General features: G+C 43.1%; 1 protein-coding gene across 5 annotated transcripts in view; it reads right to left on the bottom strand.

The window, feature by feature from the left end:
- Deup1 (deuterosome assembly protein 1) overlaps positions 1-18,090 on the bottom strand; it is a 54,601-nt gene extending 36,511 nt beyond the window's left edge. For 4 of the 5 annotated variants that reach the window (XM_052189060.1, XM_052189062.1, XM_052189063.1 and 1 more), the window contains exons 1-5: positions 17,926-18,090; positions 16,269-16,364; positions 14,530-14,661; positions 8,809-8,922; positions 3,813-4,055 (exon numbers count right to left, since the gene is read on the bottom strand). In XM_052189060.1, the coding sequence (XP_052045020.1) occupies positions 3,813-4,055; positions 8,809-8,922; positions 14,530-14,661; positions 16,269-16,364; positions 17,926-18,063 (723 nt within the window). In that variant the 5' untranslated portion in view covers positions 18,064-18,090. The remainder of the gene's footprint in view (positions 1-3,812; positions 4,056-8,808; positions 8,923-14,529; positions 14,662-16,268; positions 16,365-17,925) is intronic. The other variant, XM_052189061.1, reaches the window with a different exon arrangement.
- Between the last annotated feature and the right edge of the window lie 307 nt (positions 18,091-18,397).

Genomic DNA, 18,397 nt, shown 5'->3' with positions numbered 1-18,397 from the left:
GACGGAAACATCTCATTATACAAATTGGTAATAATGATTGGATGGGTAAATAGAAAAATAGATCGTAGCTGACAGCATTCTGTAAATTGGCTGCAGAAGCATAAGAACAGTTAGAAGGATTAGTTGATATTGATAAATCTAGAATTATCTTCGTGGCATTGGGTTTAATAAGCCTGAGTTGACATGAGAATTAACGGATTTTTAAAACTAGGATGTGTTTTTAAAATTGGTACGCGTTGGTATGAAAGTCAAATCAATTATTTGCAATGTGTCAAATATTTGGTAAAATGATTTTGGTATTGGGAGATTCTCAATCATTCCTGGAACAATGTAAGCACCAGAAGCCCCCTTAATTGTGATATTTTATGAAATCTAAATATAGATTAGGCATTTAGCACTGAAATGCAGGTATGTTGTAGGCATAGCATATATGCAGACTTTTGATGATTAAATATGAAGACCAAAATATCTCGATAATTTCTACTTCTTGATTGCATTTTAGATGACAATTTTTGATATACACATATATTAGTTTGAATAAATATATGACGTACTCTAAGTTCTCTCATTTCTCTGTTGCCCTTTAATGTGCTACAAGAAGATATTAAATCAAGCTTGACTATAGAGCTCAGTTGGCACAGTGCTTTATCTAGCTGGCACCCACGAAGCCTTGGCTTCTACCTTTTGTTCTGCAAAAACTGAATATGGTGGTGTGTACCCCAAATCTCAGCCCAGGGAGTCAGACCCGGGACTATAGTCACCTTAGACTACCCAGGGGGTGTGAGGGCATCCAGAGCTACCTAAGACTCTGTCTCAAACACGGAAGCAATAAAATAGAGCAGAAACCAGTCTCAAAGACTCCAGAATTTAGAGCTGGGGGTGGGTTGCACTCTTCTGGGGGCAGTGTTGCTCAAGTTCTTAGCGATATATTAACCAGCAAATGAAGTTAACTTTCCCAGCGCAGATGTTTGAAAGATGCAGAAGCATTTATTTTTGTCATTAATCTCTAGTGGGGGGTGATTTCTAACTGCACACTTAGAAACGCGAGGGGCTTGTAGCACAGTAAATAAACATGTGCAATGGGCTGTGTGTGCTGACACATTTCAGGGCTGTAGAAAGACAAATGACGGTGTGTCTCGGAAGATGCAGACACAGCTGCCGTCCGTCAGTGTGCTGCCACATACTAAACGGCAGTGACTTAATCGGAATCGTCGTCTTTTTGCATTTTTATGAGAGATGTGGAACATCAGGTGACTAAAAAGAGACGGCTTTTTTTTTTCCAAATGTATATTCTGGTTCCAAGATTATTTACTTCTAGTTATCCTTATTTGGTAAAATGCAAATTTTGAAAAACAGATCTAAGGCCCATCTGTTTAGTTAGGCACATGTCTGATGCTCTGAAAGGAGCAGTGATTTTAACCCTTCAAATGAACTGACAAACAGTGGCCTCTCGGCATTGGTGGAAAGCATAAGGGCAGGTCGTGAGTGACACCTGGACAGGACCCAGGGAGGAGTGAGGAAGCAGGATGCTTGGTGCTTTTTCCAAAGAGAAAGTTTGAATTGCTTTTCAAAAATATTTCTCATTAGTACAATGAATATTTTTTCTCTTGAACATGTTCCACAGTAATTTGGTTTGCTTAGCCCTGGCTGTCCTGGAACTCACTCTGCAGACCAGGCTGGCCTCGAACTCAGAAATCCACCTGCCTCTGCCTCCCAAGTGCTGGGATTAAAGGTGCGTGCCACCACTGTCCGGCTGGTTTGCTTTTTAATATATGTAATGTGTGTGTGTGCGTGTGCGCCAATGACACGAGAATGCACATGTGTATACATGGAGGCCAGGCTTAGACCTGGGTAATGTCTATTGCTCTCCACCTTGCTGGATTTTAATGAGACAGGGAGACAGGGGCTATCTGAACTTGAGACTCACTATTCAGCAAGACAGTCTAGCCAGCAAAGCCCTGTGGGTCTTCATGCCAGTGCCCACTATCACAGCGAGCCCTGCAGGGAAAGGACTTGCAGGGACCAGAGCCAAAATGTCCCCAAGACAAGACAAAACACAAAGCTCTTCAGTTCATACAGCACAGACCGAAGCCCAGGGCAGAGAACTTCGGAGAGACCTAGAAAAATAATCCACGTAGTCATTGTGATGCTGGGGCGGGCTCCGTCAGTCAAGACAGCAGTGAAATGTAAGCTTCAGTTTTCTTCTGACAGAAGCTAGGACCAATGGCCCATCCCAGAGGAAAAGAGGATCCTGCTGGACCCAACAGTTGTGCAAACAGCTCTCACAGGCGGGGGTGGTGGTGGTGGTGGTGGTGATGGTGGTGGTGGTGCACCAGCAAGCTGAACACTAGGGGACCCTGGCCAACCTCCAGGAAGAGCAGGACTGATCGTAGACTGTGGTGGAACCAGGGAAGATGCTACCACCCCTGACCTGTGTCTGGAGAATGCCTCACTTCTTCAGTGTCTCACATTTTCAGTGTAATCTGCTTTGTTCATTTACATCTACATTCTAGGTAATATTAGAATAACTTCGTTCTCCAGAAAGAGCTGGAGTTCATGATGGGGGAGATACAGGTCTCTTAGAAATGCCACTAGGAGATAGAGAAGGTGGGAGCCTTGTGGTCCGTGCCCTCCCAGACTCCGGGGAAGAGAAGATTCTGATGCGGATGCTGATGCAGATGTTACAGCCCTGTAAGTAACACTGCAGTGTGGGGAAGGGGAGGTTGGACCAGGGCTAAGAAATGATCCTGGGAGTGGAAGAGCAGAAGCTTTAGGGCTGACTATCTCAGAGAAACAGGGTTTCCACAGTAGTGTGCTTTAGGATGGAGAAATGAGAGGAGCTGAGAGATGGCTGAGCTGGGTGGAGAAAACAGCAGAAAGACACATTTGGAGGTGGGGACGTTGGGGTAGAAGCAGAGAAAGGATGGTGAGGATGTCTCCAGAGTCAGAATGCACACAGGGAAGATCTGAGGATGGGCTCAGCAGTGGCCGATTTGGAAGGGTACTGGTCCCAAACCTTCTCTGCCAATTGCAAAAAATAGAAAAAAAAATTTAAAAGCTGGCTTAAGGAAGACAAAGCTGGGTAAACACCTGTCAGTCTGTCAATCGGATGGTGACTTTCAGTTCTAGAAGACTGCTCAACAGAGACTATGTCCAGCTCTGGTGATCAGATATTGATGGTTGCCCAAAGGCCTGTGTCTTAATCTCTAAAGAGTCTCTAGAGGTCAGGTGGTTGGGCCTTTGGGAGTTGGGCTCCAGTGGGGAACCCAGCCTGTCCTCCTTCCCCTTTGCTTGTGGGACATGAATTTTTAGTCTGCCTCACTCTCCTGCCATGATATTCTGCCCCATCATAGTCCTGAGGTAACCAGGTCCCTTCCAAACCACGAGCCTAAAGGAAACGTAAATCTTCATGGATTACCTCGAGTGTTTTGCTAAGTGATGGGAAGTAGACTAACTTAGTAACTAGTAACTTAGTGATTAGTAACTAGACTAACGTGGAGCAGGCACTGATAAACCAGAAAGGGTAGCTCCATGTGGGTCCCCAACTTGCAAATAAGATAGGAGGGGGAACGGTGGTGGCTGGATACTGCTGTGTGGATTTTAGGCACAAAGGCTCGTGACAGTTGTTCCAGTGCACTAGTAATGCTACACACTGTCGTCTGTCATGGTGCTGTTACAAGACTCCAGAGGCTAACATACCCGCTGGGTTACTTACTGGTGAGAAGCACTTTGACAGGGAGGTCCCTGCCAAGCCTGCATCTGTACAGCCCATCAACAATGGTGGGAGACGCAGCAGAGCGCACAGACCTCACCTGGCACTGCCTCTGGTACATCTTCAGTTCTTGCAGGAGCTTCTGGTTTTCATCCTGTAACTTGTTCCTGCTCAGCGCTATTTCACTCACGGCCGACTTTAACTTTTCGATAATGAACTCATCTCTTTGGGTGGCTTCACAGCCAGGATCCGACTCACACACCAGGCGAGGGATCTCAGGGCCACTGTCCTCTGGGCACTGCTTTTTCCCATTTAGCTGAGTTTGGTAATTTTGTGCCTGTTTCTGAGAAATATGACAATCAGGTAAATGGAGTTTAGAATATCATATTTATGCTTCCACAGAGGCAAAGGAAAAAAATATCAAAGATTTTTAGGCTTTCAGTTTCCATCTCCACCCAGAGCTAATCCTTGCCACAGCACTCCATACCCAAATAGAGCCAGGAGAGAGCAGTTTCCCAGGAGTACTGACAAGCCTGTGAGCACAGGTAAGACCATCACTTCTCAGAGGTACCTGCGTGGAGCCCTCAGGACACAGAAAGGAAGGAACAACCTGGGATAGGATCCTTCCAGTTTCCATCTGCACCGGGAGCTGATCTTGTGCCACAACTCTCCATACCCAAATTCCTCCAGGAGAGAACTGGTCTCCCAGGAGTACTGACACACAGGGTTGCAGGAGGGACAAGCCACAGACAGAGACAGCAAGACCAGCTAACACCAGAGATACTCAGATGGCGAGAGGCAAGGGCAAGAACATAAGCAACAGAAATCAAGGCTACTTGGCATCTTCAGAATCCATTTCTCCCACCACAGCAAGTCCTGGTTACCCCCAACACACCAGAAAAGCAAGACTCTGATTTAAAATCACATCTCATGTCGATGATAGAGAACTTTAAGAAGGACATAAATAACTCCCTTAAAGAAATACGGGAAAACACAGGTAAGAAGCCCTTAAAGGGGAAACACAAAAATCCCTTAAGGAATTACAAGAAAACACAACCAAACAAGTGAAGGAACTGAACAAAACCATCCAGGATCTAAAAATGGAAATAGAAACAATAAAGGAATCACAAAGGGATAGCTGGGCAGTGGTGGCACACGCCTGTAATCCCAAACTCTGGGAGACAGAGGCAGGTGGATTTCTGAGTTCGAGGCCAGCCTGATCTACAGAGTGAGTTCCAGGAAAAACCATTTCCAAAAAACCAAAAAAAAAAAAAAAAAAAAAAAGAAAGAAAGAGAGAAAGAAAGAAAGAAAGAAAGAAAGAAAGAAAGAAAGAAAAAAGAAAGAAAGAAATCACAAAGGGAGACAACCCTGGAGTTAGAAAACCTGGAAAGAGATCAGGAGTCATAAAAGCACACATCACCAACAGAATATAAGAGATAGAAGAGAGAATCTCAGGTGCAGAAGATACCATACATTGACACAACAATCAAAGAAAATGCAAAATGCAAAAAACTTCTAACCCAAAACATCCAGGAAATTCAGAGCATAACGAGAAGACCAAAACTAAGGATAATAGGTATAGAAGACAGTTAAGATTCCCAACTTAAAGGGTCAGGAAATATCTTCATTATATTTCCTGAATATAATTATAGAAGAAAACTTCCCTAACCTAAAGAAAGAGATGCCCATGAACATACAAGAAGCCTACAGAACTCCAAATAGACTGGACCAGAAAAGAAATTGCTCCTGTCACATAATAATCAAAACACCAAATGCACAAAACAAACAAAGAATACTAAAAGCAGTAAGGGGGAAAGGTCAAGTAACATATAAAAGCAGATCTATCAGAATTACACCAGACTTCTCACCAGAGCCTATGAAAGCTAAAAGATCCTGGGCAGATGTTATATATATCCTAAGAGAACACAAATGCAAGCCCAGGCTACTATACCCAGCAAAACCCTCAATTACCATAGATGGAAAAACCAAGATATTCCATGAAAAAAACAAATTTACACAATATCTTTCCACAAATCCAGCCCTACATAGGATAATAGATGGAAAACGCCAATACAAGGAGGGAAACTACACTCTAGAAAAAGCAAGAAAGTAATCTTCTTCCAACAAACCCCAAAAAAGATAGTCACACAATCATAAAAATAACATAAATAACAGAAAGCAACAATCAATATCCCTTAATATCTCTTAACATCAATGGACTAGTAGAAAGACAGACTAATAGACTGGATACGTAAACAGGACACAGCATTTTGCTGCACACAGGAAACATACCTCAGTGTCAAAGACAGACACTACCTCAAAGTAAAGGGCCGGAAAACAATTTTCCAAGCAAATGGTCCCAAGAAACAAGCTGGAGTAGCCCTTCTAAATCAACTTTCAACCAAAAGTTATCAAAATGGATAAGGAAGAACACTTCATATTCATCAAAGGAAAAATATCTAGCAAGAAGAACTCTCAATTCTGAACATCTATGCTTCAAATGTGAGGGCAACCACATTCATAAAAGAAACTTTACTAAAGCTCAAAGCACACATTGTACGTCACACAATAATAGTGGGAGACTTCAACACCCCACTCTCATCAATGGACAGATCATGGAAACCCAAACTAAACAGAGGCACAATGAAACTAACAGAAGTATGGACCAAATGTATTTAACAGATATCTATAGAACATTTCATCCCAAAACAAAAGAATATACCTTCTTCTCAGAACCTCATAGTACCTTCTCCAAAACTGACCATATAATTGGTCACAAAAAAGTCCTCAGTGGATACAAGAAGATTGGAATGACCCATGCATCATATCGGGTCACCACAGACTAAGGCTGGTCTTCAGTAGAAACAAAAACAACAGAAAGCCTACATATACATGGAAACTGAAGAATGTCTTACTCATTGATAACTTTGTCGAGGAAGAAATAAAGAAATTAAAGACTTTAGAATCTAATCAAAATGAAGACACAACATACCTAAACTTATGGGACACAATGAAAGCAGTGCTAAGAGGAAAACTCATAACTCTGAGTACCTCCAAAAAGAAACTACCAGCTTACGCTACCAGCTTAAGAGCAAACTGGACAGCTCTAGAACAAGAAGAAGCAAATGCACCCAAGAGGAGTAGACGGCAGAAAATAATGAAACTCAGGGCTGAAATCAACCCAGTAGAAACAAAAAGAACTATGCAAAGAATCAACAAAACCAGCAGCTGGTTCTTTGAGAAAATCAACAAGATAGATAAACCCTTCGCCAGACTAACCAGAGGGCACAGAGGCACTACCCAAATGAACAAAATCAGAAATGAAATGGGAGACAGAACATCAGAAATCGAGGAAATTAAAAAAAATCATCAGATCCTACTACAAAAGCCTATACTCAACAAAACTGGAAAATCTGGACAAAATGGACAATTTTCTAGATAACAAATAAAAAATTTAAATCAGGTCAGATAAACCATCTATACAGACCTATAACCCCTAAAGAAATAGAAGCAGTCATTAAAAGTCTCCCAACCCAACCAAACCAAATGATAACAATCCCTCCCCCATCTCCAGGACCAGAAGTATTTAGTGCAGAATTCTATCAGACCAACAAAGAAGACCTAACACCAATACTTTTCAAACTATTCCACAAAATAGAAACAGAAGGAAAACTACCAAGTTCATTCTATGAAGCCACAGTTATCTTACGTATTCTCCCTTGGAGATGAAATGGTTTCGGTCTAATCAAGAACTTGTCACAATTTCCTTTCATAGAGGACTTCATAAGAGATATTCTTCTACTTCTATCATGTTTAATATTTCAAATAGATTTTACAAATTGGTTAAGTGCATATTACTCTTAGCTTCAGAAGATATCATATATATTTAAGAGCCATTTAACTATTATAAATTATATTGATGACTTAAAAATGTCAATACTGATTTGTATATTTTACAATAACGTTTAATAAAAATAAAAAAGATTTTTTAGTATGAAGTTTGGCTTGTATAGTCTAGGTTATATTTGTTTCTGACCTCAACTTCAGATGATGTGAAGAGAAAATGTATCTGTGTAACTCTGGAGCAAAGCTATGGATAAGGGAAGAGGTTTGGAGGAGGAGTGGTCTTATTAATCAATAAAGAAAATCTAGAAGCTATAAAAAGAGAAAAAAATATATTGGTTTTTTGGATTTTTTTTTGAGACAGGGTTTCTCTGTGTAGCCCTGGCTGTCCTGGAACCAGGCTGGCCTTGAACTCAGAAAGCCGCCTGCCTCTGCCTCCTAGGGTACTGGGATTACAGGTGTGTGCTACCATGCCCGGCTACTTTTTTTTTTTTTTTTTAACACGAGACAGGGTTTCTCTGTATAGCTCAGGCTGACCTTGAACTCAGAAATCCGCCTGCCTCTAAAAGAGAAAAATATTAACTCAATTACATACTAATTGAAAACCGCCTCTATGGTAAAGAAATATAAATCAGATTGAGGAAAAAATAGTTGCCAACAGATAATTGTTTTTAGCAATTCTTCCTTGTAGACCCTCCACATATCAATAGGAAAAGCACGTGGCACAAAGTCAAATGCACACAACATGGGGGAATCGTGCCCAGAGGAGAAAGTGAAAAATGCTAACTTGTACACAGGACATGATCAGCCTTGCAGATAGGTGGGGCATGTGAAGTAAACCAAACAGACATATTCTTTGTTTTGGTTTTGTCTTGGATCTTTTTTTTTTTTTTGAGTCTAAACCCAAGTGCAGGCTGGCTTAAACCTCTGACCCCCCCCCCCCCCATGCCTGTGACCTCCACAAGTGCAGGGATTATAGGCATTTGCCCAAACTGCCTAAAAGCATGCATTGTCTAAAGATGTAACAGCACCTGACTTTCTCATGGTCACAAAGGGCTCACATGGCTATGCTGTCGCCACTGTCCCTCTCAGTTCACACTTCCATGAGTAAGTAGACTCCACACTGAAAGGCAAGCCACTGTCCCTCTCAGTTCACACTTCCATGAGTAAGTAGACTCCACACTGAAAGGCAAGGGCGGCAGTAACTAACCTCTGGTGGTGCTTTTTAATCTGAATGATGGTAATCGTTTACCTGAAACTGATTGCACTTTTCAGATAGTAACTTCTGCTGAGCGTCCAGGGACACCAGGTGGGTCTGATAGAGGATCTCCTGCTTGTCCCACTCCCTCGACTTTGCTCTGAACTCCTAGTAAAATGGGGCGGCAGATAATAGGAAACTATTAGTCACTAAAAGCACAATAAGCTTCCTTCCTTTGTGTTATTTGCCTTACAAAAAACAAGCCTATTCTTTATCTCTTAGGAAAACAAACAAGAAATTGATGGCGTTGTACCTTGATTAATTACTGCAGGCTCAGTATCCTGCATTGGAACCAGTTGGGACGAGGGAGTTTCAACTCAAATTTTGGGTTAGTTGCATATTCATAATGAGATGTCTTGCTGATGCCATCCAAGCTTTAACACACACTCATGCTGCACACACCCTGTGTGCACTTCGCTAAAAGGTGACCCTATGTGCTGTGTTTGATACACCCATGTCACGGCCTTCCACGCTGTGGCCTCCATTACTAATTGTGGCATTGTGTCACTGCTCAAGAAGCCTGGGATTTGGGAACATTTGGGAATCTCAAATTTTCAGAATAGGTGTGCCTAACCTGTGTATTCCAATTTCTTAAGGAAATTATGGAATGTTTAACGCACATGGAAATGCTAAACATCATTCACAGAATAGGTCTCTCGTATGGTGAGGTCGAGTAGTGACAAGGGAGCATCAAACAACCCTTGGCACCAGCTGGTGCCTCCTGCCCAGGCCCCCGGAGAGTCCCCTTTCTCTCATTCTCTACACTCAGTCACTGAACACATTCTTTCACTACTTAAGAGGCCAGGTCTGGGAGCTGGAGAGATGGCTCAGTGACTAAGAGCATGCACCCATCTTTTGGAGGATGGGGGTTCAGTTTCCAGCACCTATGCCAGATCTACGGGATCTGCTGCCTTTGGCCTCAGGCAGGTGCCAACAGCAGGTGCCAACAGCATTCACATGCACATACGCTCCCCATATTTAAAAATAAAACAGTTCCTTTAATACGATGTCTATATATCCAGCTCTATGAACTCAGGGTTTGTGCCTCTTCTAACTACATACATTGAAGCCTAATGCTCACTGTACTGAAACCTGAAAGTTGGGCCTCTGGGAAGTGTTGAGCTATGAGCCCGGAGCCAGTGTGAGATGGACGAGTGTCCTTGTAGTAAAATATTAAGAAATCCAGGGATCAGGATGGGCACGATGGTGCACACCTTTAATCTCAGCAATTGGGAGGCAGAGTCTGGTGCATTTCTGAGTTCCAGGGCAGCCTGGTCTCCATAGCAAGTTATAGGACAGCCAGGGCTACGCAGAGAAACCTTGTCTTGGAAAATAAAAATTGAGAGAGGGGTGGGGGAGGGACAAAAAGAGGGAGAGGGAGGATAAGGGAGAAGGAGAGGGAGGGAGAAGAGAAAAGGAGAGGGAAAGGACAGATAAATAGGCAGGGATCTGGGAAAGCATTTACTGGGCAAGTATGAAGACCTGAGTTCAATCCCCACACAGTGGATAAAAAAGTGGTCTGGAGAAGCAGAGGCAGGAGGATCCTTGGGCTAGCCATTCTAGCCAAATATTGTTTCAGTGAGAGATCCTAGCTTTAAAAGGGTGGAGGGAGGGTAGAAGGAGATGAGGAAGACACCTGATTCTGACTTCTGGTTCTACACAAATCATGTCTGCATGAACACATACACCACCCCAACAAAAGGCAAGAATTTCTTTTCATTTCCCCCTTTCCTGCTGTATAACCAGCAGACAGCTGTTCACGCACCTGGAGGAGGCTTTCCTCAGAATCTCACCCTGTTGGCTCTTTGTCTAAGCTACCCAGCCTCTGCGTTCTGCCACAGTAGCTTGCGCTAAGGCACTGTCTTTATTGGCCTCTGGCTTTCGAAGCCATCATGTGTAGGGTGAAGCTAAAATCTGCTCACGTGGGGAACAAGTGTCAGTTGGTGAAGAAAACGTGGGACTGGCTGGATACAGTATGCTCAGCTGCTCATGTGTAGATAGAGTGATGGTCCGTTCACAAGGCAACACTAAGAGCAAAGGCCATGGCTTTGCAGGCGCCAGGGAGGATGCCCCTGCATCGTGCTTCTCCATGGGCTGGCCTCTGCAGTGTGCCTTTCAGTCCAGGCTTTCAGAAACCAGCACAGAGGACTGAGTGCATGCTCATGCTGTGCTCGCAGTGCCTGGTGGGCCTGCTTTATGATTAACCCTCCGCCCAACTCTTAAAGGAGCAGCATGCCCACATACGCAAGCTATTTACAGCACATAAGTATAATACAACTGTCACACAAAAGCCACGGGGATATTTTTCCTTCCATGTTAAGTTGGAATGTGGTAGGGTGTTTTAAAAATGGCTGCAGGGATTGGCTGGGCTGTGCGTGGATTCTGAGAATGCAAACTGGATCTTGCTTAGAATGAGAAAGCAGCACTTTTCATATTTCCTACACAGATATGGTTTTGAAGAATATTTGAGGAAGTTTACATTTTTTACAAAAAAAATACAAGTCCTAATCAAAGAAGGAAATCTGTAATGAGGAAGACTTTATAGTGATGAAAGCAATCTGGAATTAGTGGTGGAAACATCACCAAGGAAATGCGTGCACATACCTCTGCCTACATGTATGAAAATACCTTATGACAGCCTCCATTTATTGGGGTAATAGAGACAGTCTACTTAGTGTTATAAACTGATTCTGACACTCAAGGATGTGAGAATTAAGTAGCAAAGGTAACAATGACACATTTACACAATTAGGCTCCAAACAGATGCTGGGTAACATTTAATAACCAATGTAAGTTAAATTTCAAGAATTTGGTTTTAACGTTTATGACAATGCTATGAGGAAACCCATTAGTTTCTATGCTAACTACGGGAATTAAAGTTTTTTTTTTTTAATTTAAAAAGAACTTTGGGGGAAAGATAGCAAAAAATGGAATAAGGTTGACTTTAACAGTAAATATGTCTTGTTTTCGCTTTTGCTTTTTGTTTCAGATGGAGTCTCAGTGTTCAACCCAAGCTCTTGAACTCAAGATCCTTTGCCTTAGCCGCCCAAGTACTGAGATTAGAGATATGACCCATTTGCCCTGTTTACAAACTATCTTCTAGATAGTAAATATACTTATCATCACCTACTTAACAACCACAAATAATCTTAAAATAAATATTCCCCTGGCATGCTTTAGGGAAGACAGCAACATCGACCTTAGCTCGGAAGAGCTAAAACAGGTAGAGATATGGTCCAGGAGGGCCAGACAGTGCCACAGATCTGTCAGTGGGCACTGAATCCTTGGATAATCTTTTAAGGTTAGGCAGCCATCATGCTGTATTCAGGAGTGGGGGGTTTGTATGGAGGATGCAGACATCAGCCTGTGGGGTCACCCAGCCCTCAGTGATATTCCTATGGTGATAAAGTCTTCTCTGAATGACTTAGGCTGAGAGTGGGTCATGGTCACTAAAAGGAGTGTTTCTGCTGATAAGCAGAGTACTAGATCTTTTTATGAAGAGCACTTCTAAACACTGCGGAATGGTGTTTAGTGATGTGTTAGTAACTCTACAAATCACAAAATGATCTTAACTTTTCGTTAGGATTTTTTTATACTTACCTAAAAGTACAGAGTCACCAAAATTACATGATTCTCACTCAGTTTAACTGTCATTAACAGTCTAATTTCTCACTCTTATTTGGTGAAGTATTTTCAAAGAACTTTCTGAACTCATGCATTTTCATCCTTAAATGTGATTTGTGGTCTGTCTATCTATCTACACTCTCTCAATACATGCGTGTAATATACAGTGTCTTCTTGTGTGTGTGTGTGTGTGTGTGTGTGTGTGTGTGTATGCGCGCGCATGCGCGCACTGGAAGATCAAAGGGCAGGGCACCCTCAAGTGTCATTCCTCAAAGCTGTCCACCTTGTTTTTTGACAGTATATGTCATCTGGCCCAGTGACTAGGCTCGACTGGCTGGCCAGTGTGATCAGGCATCTGCCTATTTCAGTCTTCTTTGTGCTGGGATTGCAAGTGTGTACCCAGGTCCTGCTTTTACACTTAGATTTTGGAGCTTGAGCCCAGGTAGGTCCTCACGCTTTTGAGAAAAGCACTTTACTAATGGAACTGTCCCCTGGCTTCATCAGCATAATTTACTGAAGGGAAGATGAAGGTTAACACTGCCGAAGTATCACAGAGTGAATAAAAGAGTGGGTTGGTGGATGTTCTGTGCTACAAGCTGTGTTCCCCTACTGCGTACACAGTGTCCCCAGTGATAGTACTATAGCGTCAGACACGCTTGTCCCAAAGGGGAACATGCTGCATGTTCTAAAACATGTTATTTTTCAGATGGTTGTAAGAAAAACAGCCATGAAGGATACGTTATAATCATTCAAGTTATACTGCATTTACTTAAAAAACTTTTGCATAAATATAAACATATCCATGAGAATGTGTGTGTCAGAAACATGTAAATGAATCGTGGTCCCTCCAGAAGCTCACAAAGACCAACTAAATGGTCAGCTAAGTGTTCTGACCTTCATGTCGGGAAGGGGCGAGATCTACAGAGCCTGTGCTTGAGCAGTCCTGCAAGGCCAGTCAGCCCCTTGAGGGGCTGGGAGTGGGTGTCAGGATTTCCTTGAGTGCTATTCACTGGGTGGCAGTGACTTTATATCTGAAGACCTGGATCTCACCTAGAAGGATGTAGAATCTGGGGCTTTAGAAGGTGAGACCTAGGCCTTCTACCAAACTGGCTAGTTCTCCTCCTGCAATTCCCTTGTGATGACCTTTCTGGCAGTTTAGATCCTTAAACTGTCTCTGACATGTATTTGGAGCAGAAGGAGTAAGAAAAAAGAGCAGATAGAATAAGGTAGCAGCAGTGTGGAGACGGAGAGATGCGATGGAAGGTCAAAGGTAGTACAGGTGAGACAATGAACAGAAAGACTGTCAATCCCTAAACTGTCTCTGACCTTGGTCGTTGGGAGGCGCAGGGTGGTCCTGAGCTCATGAGTAGGAGAAACTGAGACTGCTGGCTGGGGATGGGTCGCTGGGCTTAGGACCTGAGAAGAATGAAAGAAACGGGATGGTGTAACACAAAGGTTGAGGAGAAAGTGACCCCAAGCAGCCCTGGAGCCCAGAAAGCCAGGTGTCAGGGGCTCAGGGAGACTCCATGCCCTCAGGATTCTCCACGGGGCTTCTTGAGAGCACAGGAAGAAGACAGCCGCTCTGTGTTTCAAAAGCTCTGGAGTTGAAAGGCTGAGAAAAAGGATCTTGGCAACAAACGAAATCTTTTCAGAGATGGACTTTAGAAATTTTTGGTGATATGGGGCAACTTAAATGGATGGCCACTGTGCCTTTAAAGAGACAAAGCAAAACAAAACAAAACAAAACCTGGGATTTCTGGCCCTGGTCTGAAAAGATTTAACAGCTCATTGGGATTTAGTATCTAATAGTTAAATGGACATTAAAATATTTATGAGGTATTCAGTTTAACTGACCCCAGGGGTGTCCTCCTTCATTTACTCTCAAGAGCTGAAAAGTCTTTGTACATTTTTTCAGCTCTCTCAATTATATATAAGATATAAGATATAATATAAATCAGCTATTTTTGAATTCATTAAGTGCTTGAAGCAGAACATGCACTGAGGCCAACCTGAGTACTGTGTGCCTGGAAACCAAGTTCACACTGTAGCAGGCCACCTTAGGAACACAAGAAACTGGGCGTGCACACTCACCTCTAGTTTCTGGTTCAAACTGCTCAGCTCAAAGGGCATTTCTTCTTTGTTGGAGGGTTCCTTTCGGTGAATTTGGTTTTGCTTCATTTGGTGTAATCTCAGCTTTTCGAAGTTATTGGTTAGCTTAGAAAACTGCAGAGGCCAGGAGATAGTAACAGTTATGTACAGCAGGCTTTCACAGTGTTTCTTTGTCACATAGCTCTTCAAAAACTTAAGTCATGATGAGAAAGCACAGTAAAACTTAAATGTCCCAATTACTGAGGATAGGACCTGTTATTAAAACTGTTACTGAGGCTGAACATGATTCTTCTTCCGTGTCTGTAAATCAGGGCCTTCATTAACGGCAGTGAGCCAATAACTCACTTGATGCTTGTTTTAACTGTGTAGGCAGCAAAGCTAACAGTTTAAAAGACACACACACAAAATTTCCTTACTTTTACTTAGTCTTGTGCTGACAATTTTAATGTCAATAACACAATTGACTTAACAGCGGCTCACACTTTCATGGATGCCTACGGAATCATGTCGTGGCATCTGAGGAGGTTTCTGAGTACCTGTTGATTGTTTTATTCATTCTTTCTGTGTTGAATGACATGAGTAAGGGGGCTGCTGAGCTGCTGCTGCCAGACCCTGAGTCCTTCTCACCTGCTTCTCCTGGTGCATTCTTTAGCAGGGTGTTTGGTGAAGAGCTAATCTCTTCTATTGAATCATCTTGGCAACACACTTGCCTTAAGTTTTTAAATATAATAACACACTGTGGCTTTGTCTTTCCCTTTATCTCCAGCTTCCCTGTATAATCACTTCAGATTTGGGTTGCCATGTTGTAGGGGGGAGCAGGGGTCAGGGAAACCAAGCTTGGTTGCCCTAGGTCTTAGATGCTGTGATCTCAGCTCAGAAATATTGTAATACAAGCTGCCTTCTAGTGGAACATGCCTGAATTGCAGGCAAAATGTAGACCATTAGTTTTGTAAGACCTTATCAGCTAAGTGGCTTCAAATGTTTCCTATTCCATTCTTAATGGGCGAACCCCCCTTTCTAGAAAAGGTGCTTATGGAGGAGCATTGGACGCTTCAGGCTCCTTTAAGTAGCTCATTTCATATGAAATCTTTGCTTTCCAAGAAAAGCTAGTGGTAAGAGTTCTCAATCAAACCACCTCCCCTGTTGACTCCTACGCTAGGTTAAACCCAAGCAACTTCTGGGTCTGCAGTACTGAGGTGTTGCCTGCCTCATGGGATACGTGTGATAGAGGACAAGACTTTGAGCCTAGGAGGCTGCAGTGACGGGTGACAAGGACATCGGCACCCCTCCATGGCATGTGTAGAGGCATTGCCCTTGATAAACGGCCAATCAGTAGCAAGAACAGCTTGGTTCTTTCAACTACTTCCTTCCCAGTAGCAAGCATCTGTGCTTTAGGTTGCTGTGGAAGCAAGCCTATCCCTATCAGGAAATAGCCACAGAAGAGAAGTTTGGCTTTTGTTGTTCTCATAACTAATAATTATAAGAAACTGCCTGTAGAAAAGCAGAAAACTATTTGTTTAGTTCCCTGCCACACTAATGAAGGTAGTGCAGGTGGTATCTAAGCTGACAATCTATTAAGAGAGACACATCAGGACCCAGAAGATAACCAAAGTCAGAGATAAACATGCAAGTAAGACTCAAGAGCATTTGCTTGTATATAAAACGATTTTGCAGGTTAGAATACATATTAAAACAAAGTTACGTTGAACAGATTCTCTTACTTGGGCTTTCAGGGTCTGTAGCTGCCCCTCATAGTTCTGAGTCATGACTAGATTACATTTTTCTAGACTGTCCAGCTTCTGGCGAAGTAACCCCACCTAATTAAAAACAAACTTTGCATTAGCTCTTTCTGAATTTGACCTTAAAGAAAACCAGGAAAAAATGTGCAAAGGAGAAGCGCCGTCCACAGAAAGGCACCACGCGGAGCCAAAAGCAACGGTTTGTCCTGTGGTTCTTAAGATAGCACTAATAACTGAGCTCACAGAAACCAGACAGCGCCAGCCCTTCCCCTGGCTGTGTGTCAGGACAGAATGGAAGTGTGTTTAATAGAAGATCCTTGGCACTGTTGCATTTTTAAATTAAGATTTAGAATTTACTTCATATCATCTGTTTGGGAGGCTGTGCCATTGTTACTTATGTAAAACTTCTGCTAATGTAACTCAAAGATTTCCTGTTGGTTAGGTTCCATTCCTTACCACTTCAGTGGCTCTATGCACAACTGTCATAATTTATAAGAACTAACATATTAATGGGAACATAAAAATGTTTAAGAGTCCTTGTTAAGACTTTGGGTTATTTTCTTTAAATGCTGACAAGGTGCCTACTTACAAAACTGTGCCATCGTAGGTCCCTGCATATGCCAGGGCCAGTGGACCTGCCTCTCGTGCAACAGAAACAAGAACCAACGACTACACCCACGCACAAAACACTGATCCCTCAGCTTTGCCACAGTCATGTTCCGCCCAGGAGTCAACGGAGCCAGAGGCGGCTGAGGAAAGCGTCTGCAATGGTGTGGACCCTGGCTGGAGAGCTCTCTCCTTTCATGCCTCCCCCGAGAGTCGGACATGGACATCTGCATGTGCTTTTCCTCAAGCCCAAGGCCTGTGCACACCACATTCTCCTGTGAGCACCAGCTCAGCACAGCAGCCATGGGGAGAGAAGGAAACTTTCCTAAGTGGGCACTGCAGGCCCGTGCATCCACACATCCACGGATGTGCCCACACATGCGCACACTTTCACCCATGTACTCTCCTTCGGCAATTTATTCTTGATATGTCCCCCTTTTTTCTTTCTTCCTTTATTCCTTCTTTTCTTTCTTTCTTTCTTTCTTTCTTTCTTTCTTTCTTTCTTTCTTTCTTTCTTTCTTTCTTTCTTTCTTTCTTTTTCTTTCTTTCTCTCTCTCTCTCTCTCTCTCTTTCTCTCTCTCTCTTTCTTTCTTTCCTCCCTTCCTCCCTCCCTCCCTCCCTCCCTCCCTCCCTCCCTCCCTCCCTTCCTTCCTTCCTTCCTTCCTTCCTTCCTCTCCCTCTCCCTTCCTTTCTTTCTCTCTCTCCCTCTCTTTCTTTCTTTCAAAATATTTTCTAGCAGATCAGAAGCAGCAAATTCTCCTTAACTCTGCTGAATGAAGACAACTTTGGCCACCAAAAACCGAAAGCATTTTTACTGTTGCTTCCAAACAATATTATTTCACAAGTATCTTCAACACATCTGTTTGCATTATTGGCAGCACTGGTGTGGTTAAGTCTGTCTCCATCAGTAGATACCTGGTTTAATTTGGTCTCTGCACCTATTTGATAGCGTACACTTAACCCCATCTTTGCCGACAGAACTGTGACGAATGAGTTGGTGTGTGGGCACTTTGCTGAAGTGTGTGCTCAGTACCTCCTGGCCTTTCTGGTCCAAGCAAGTCTGTGCGTTGGCCAACTCTTGATCCCGAAGGTCTAAGCGCGTCTCTAAAGCCCGCATCTTCCTTTCCCAGTCCAGCTTCTTGTTGCTTACCATGATGTCGATTTGTTCCATCAATTCCTGAAGCTCAGCTTCACAAGGAGAAGCTCTGGGAAAAGCAGAAAAGGGGGAGGGTTGCATAAGAGGGGGCCGAGGCAGGAAGGACTCTGCATTACTCCACATAGCTCCACCACTTCCTTAAACGGAGCAGGTGGTTAAGAGGGAAGAAACCCACTGGCTACTGACTAGTCACTTAAATAAAAAAAGATAATTTCAGAGCTGGCAGTACTTGTCTCAGTTAGGATTCTATTTCTGTGATGAAACACCATGACCAAGAAGCAAGTAGGAGAGGAAAGGGTTCATTTGGCTGATGCTTCCACCTTGCTGCTCACCATTGAAGGTAGTCAGG

Source organism: Apodemus sylvaticus, chromosome 7 (genome assembly GCF_947179515.1).
Source record: "Apodemus sylvaticus chromosome 7, mApoSyl1.1, whole genome shotgun sequence".
NCBI lineage: Eukaryota > Metazoa > Chordata > Mammalia > Rodentia > Muridae > Apodemus > Apodemus sylvaticus.
The sequence above is the reverse complement of the archived record's forward strand: the minus strand, read 5'-3'. Positions and strand labels throughout refer to the sequence as shown.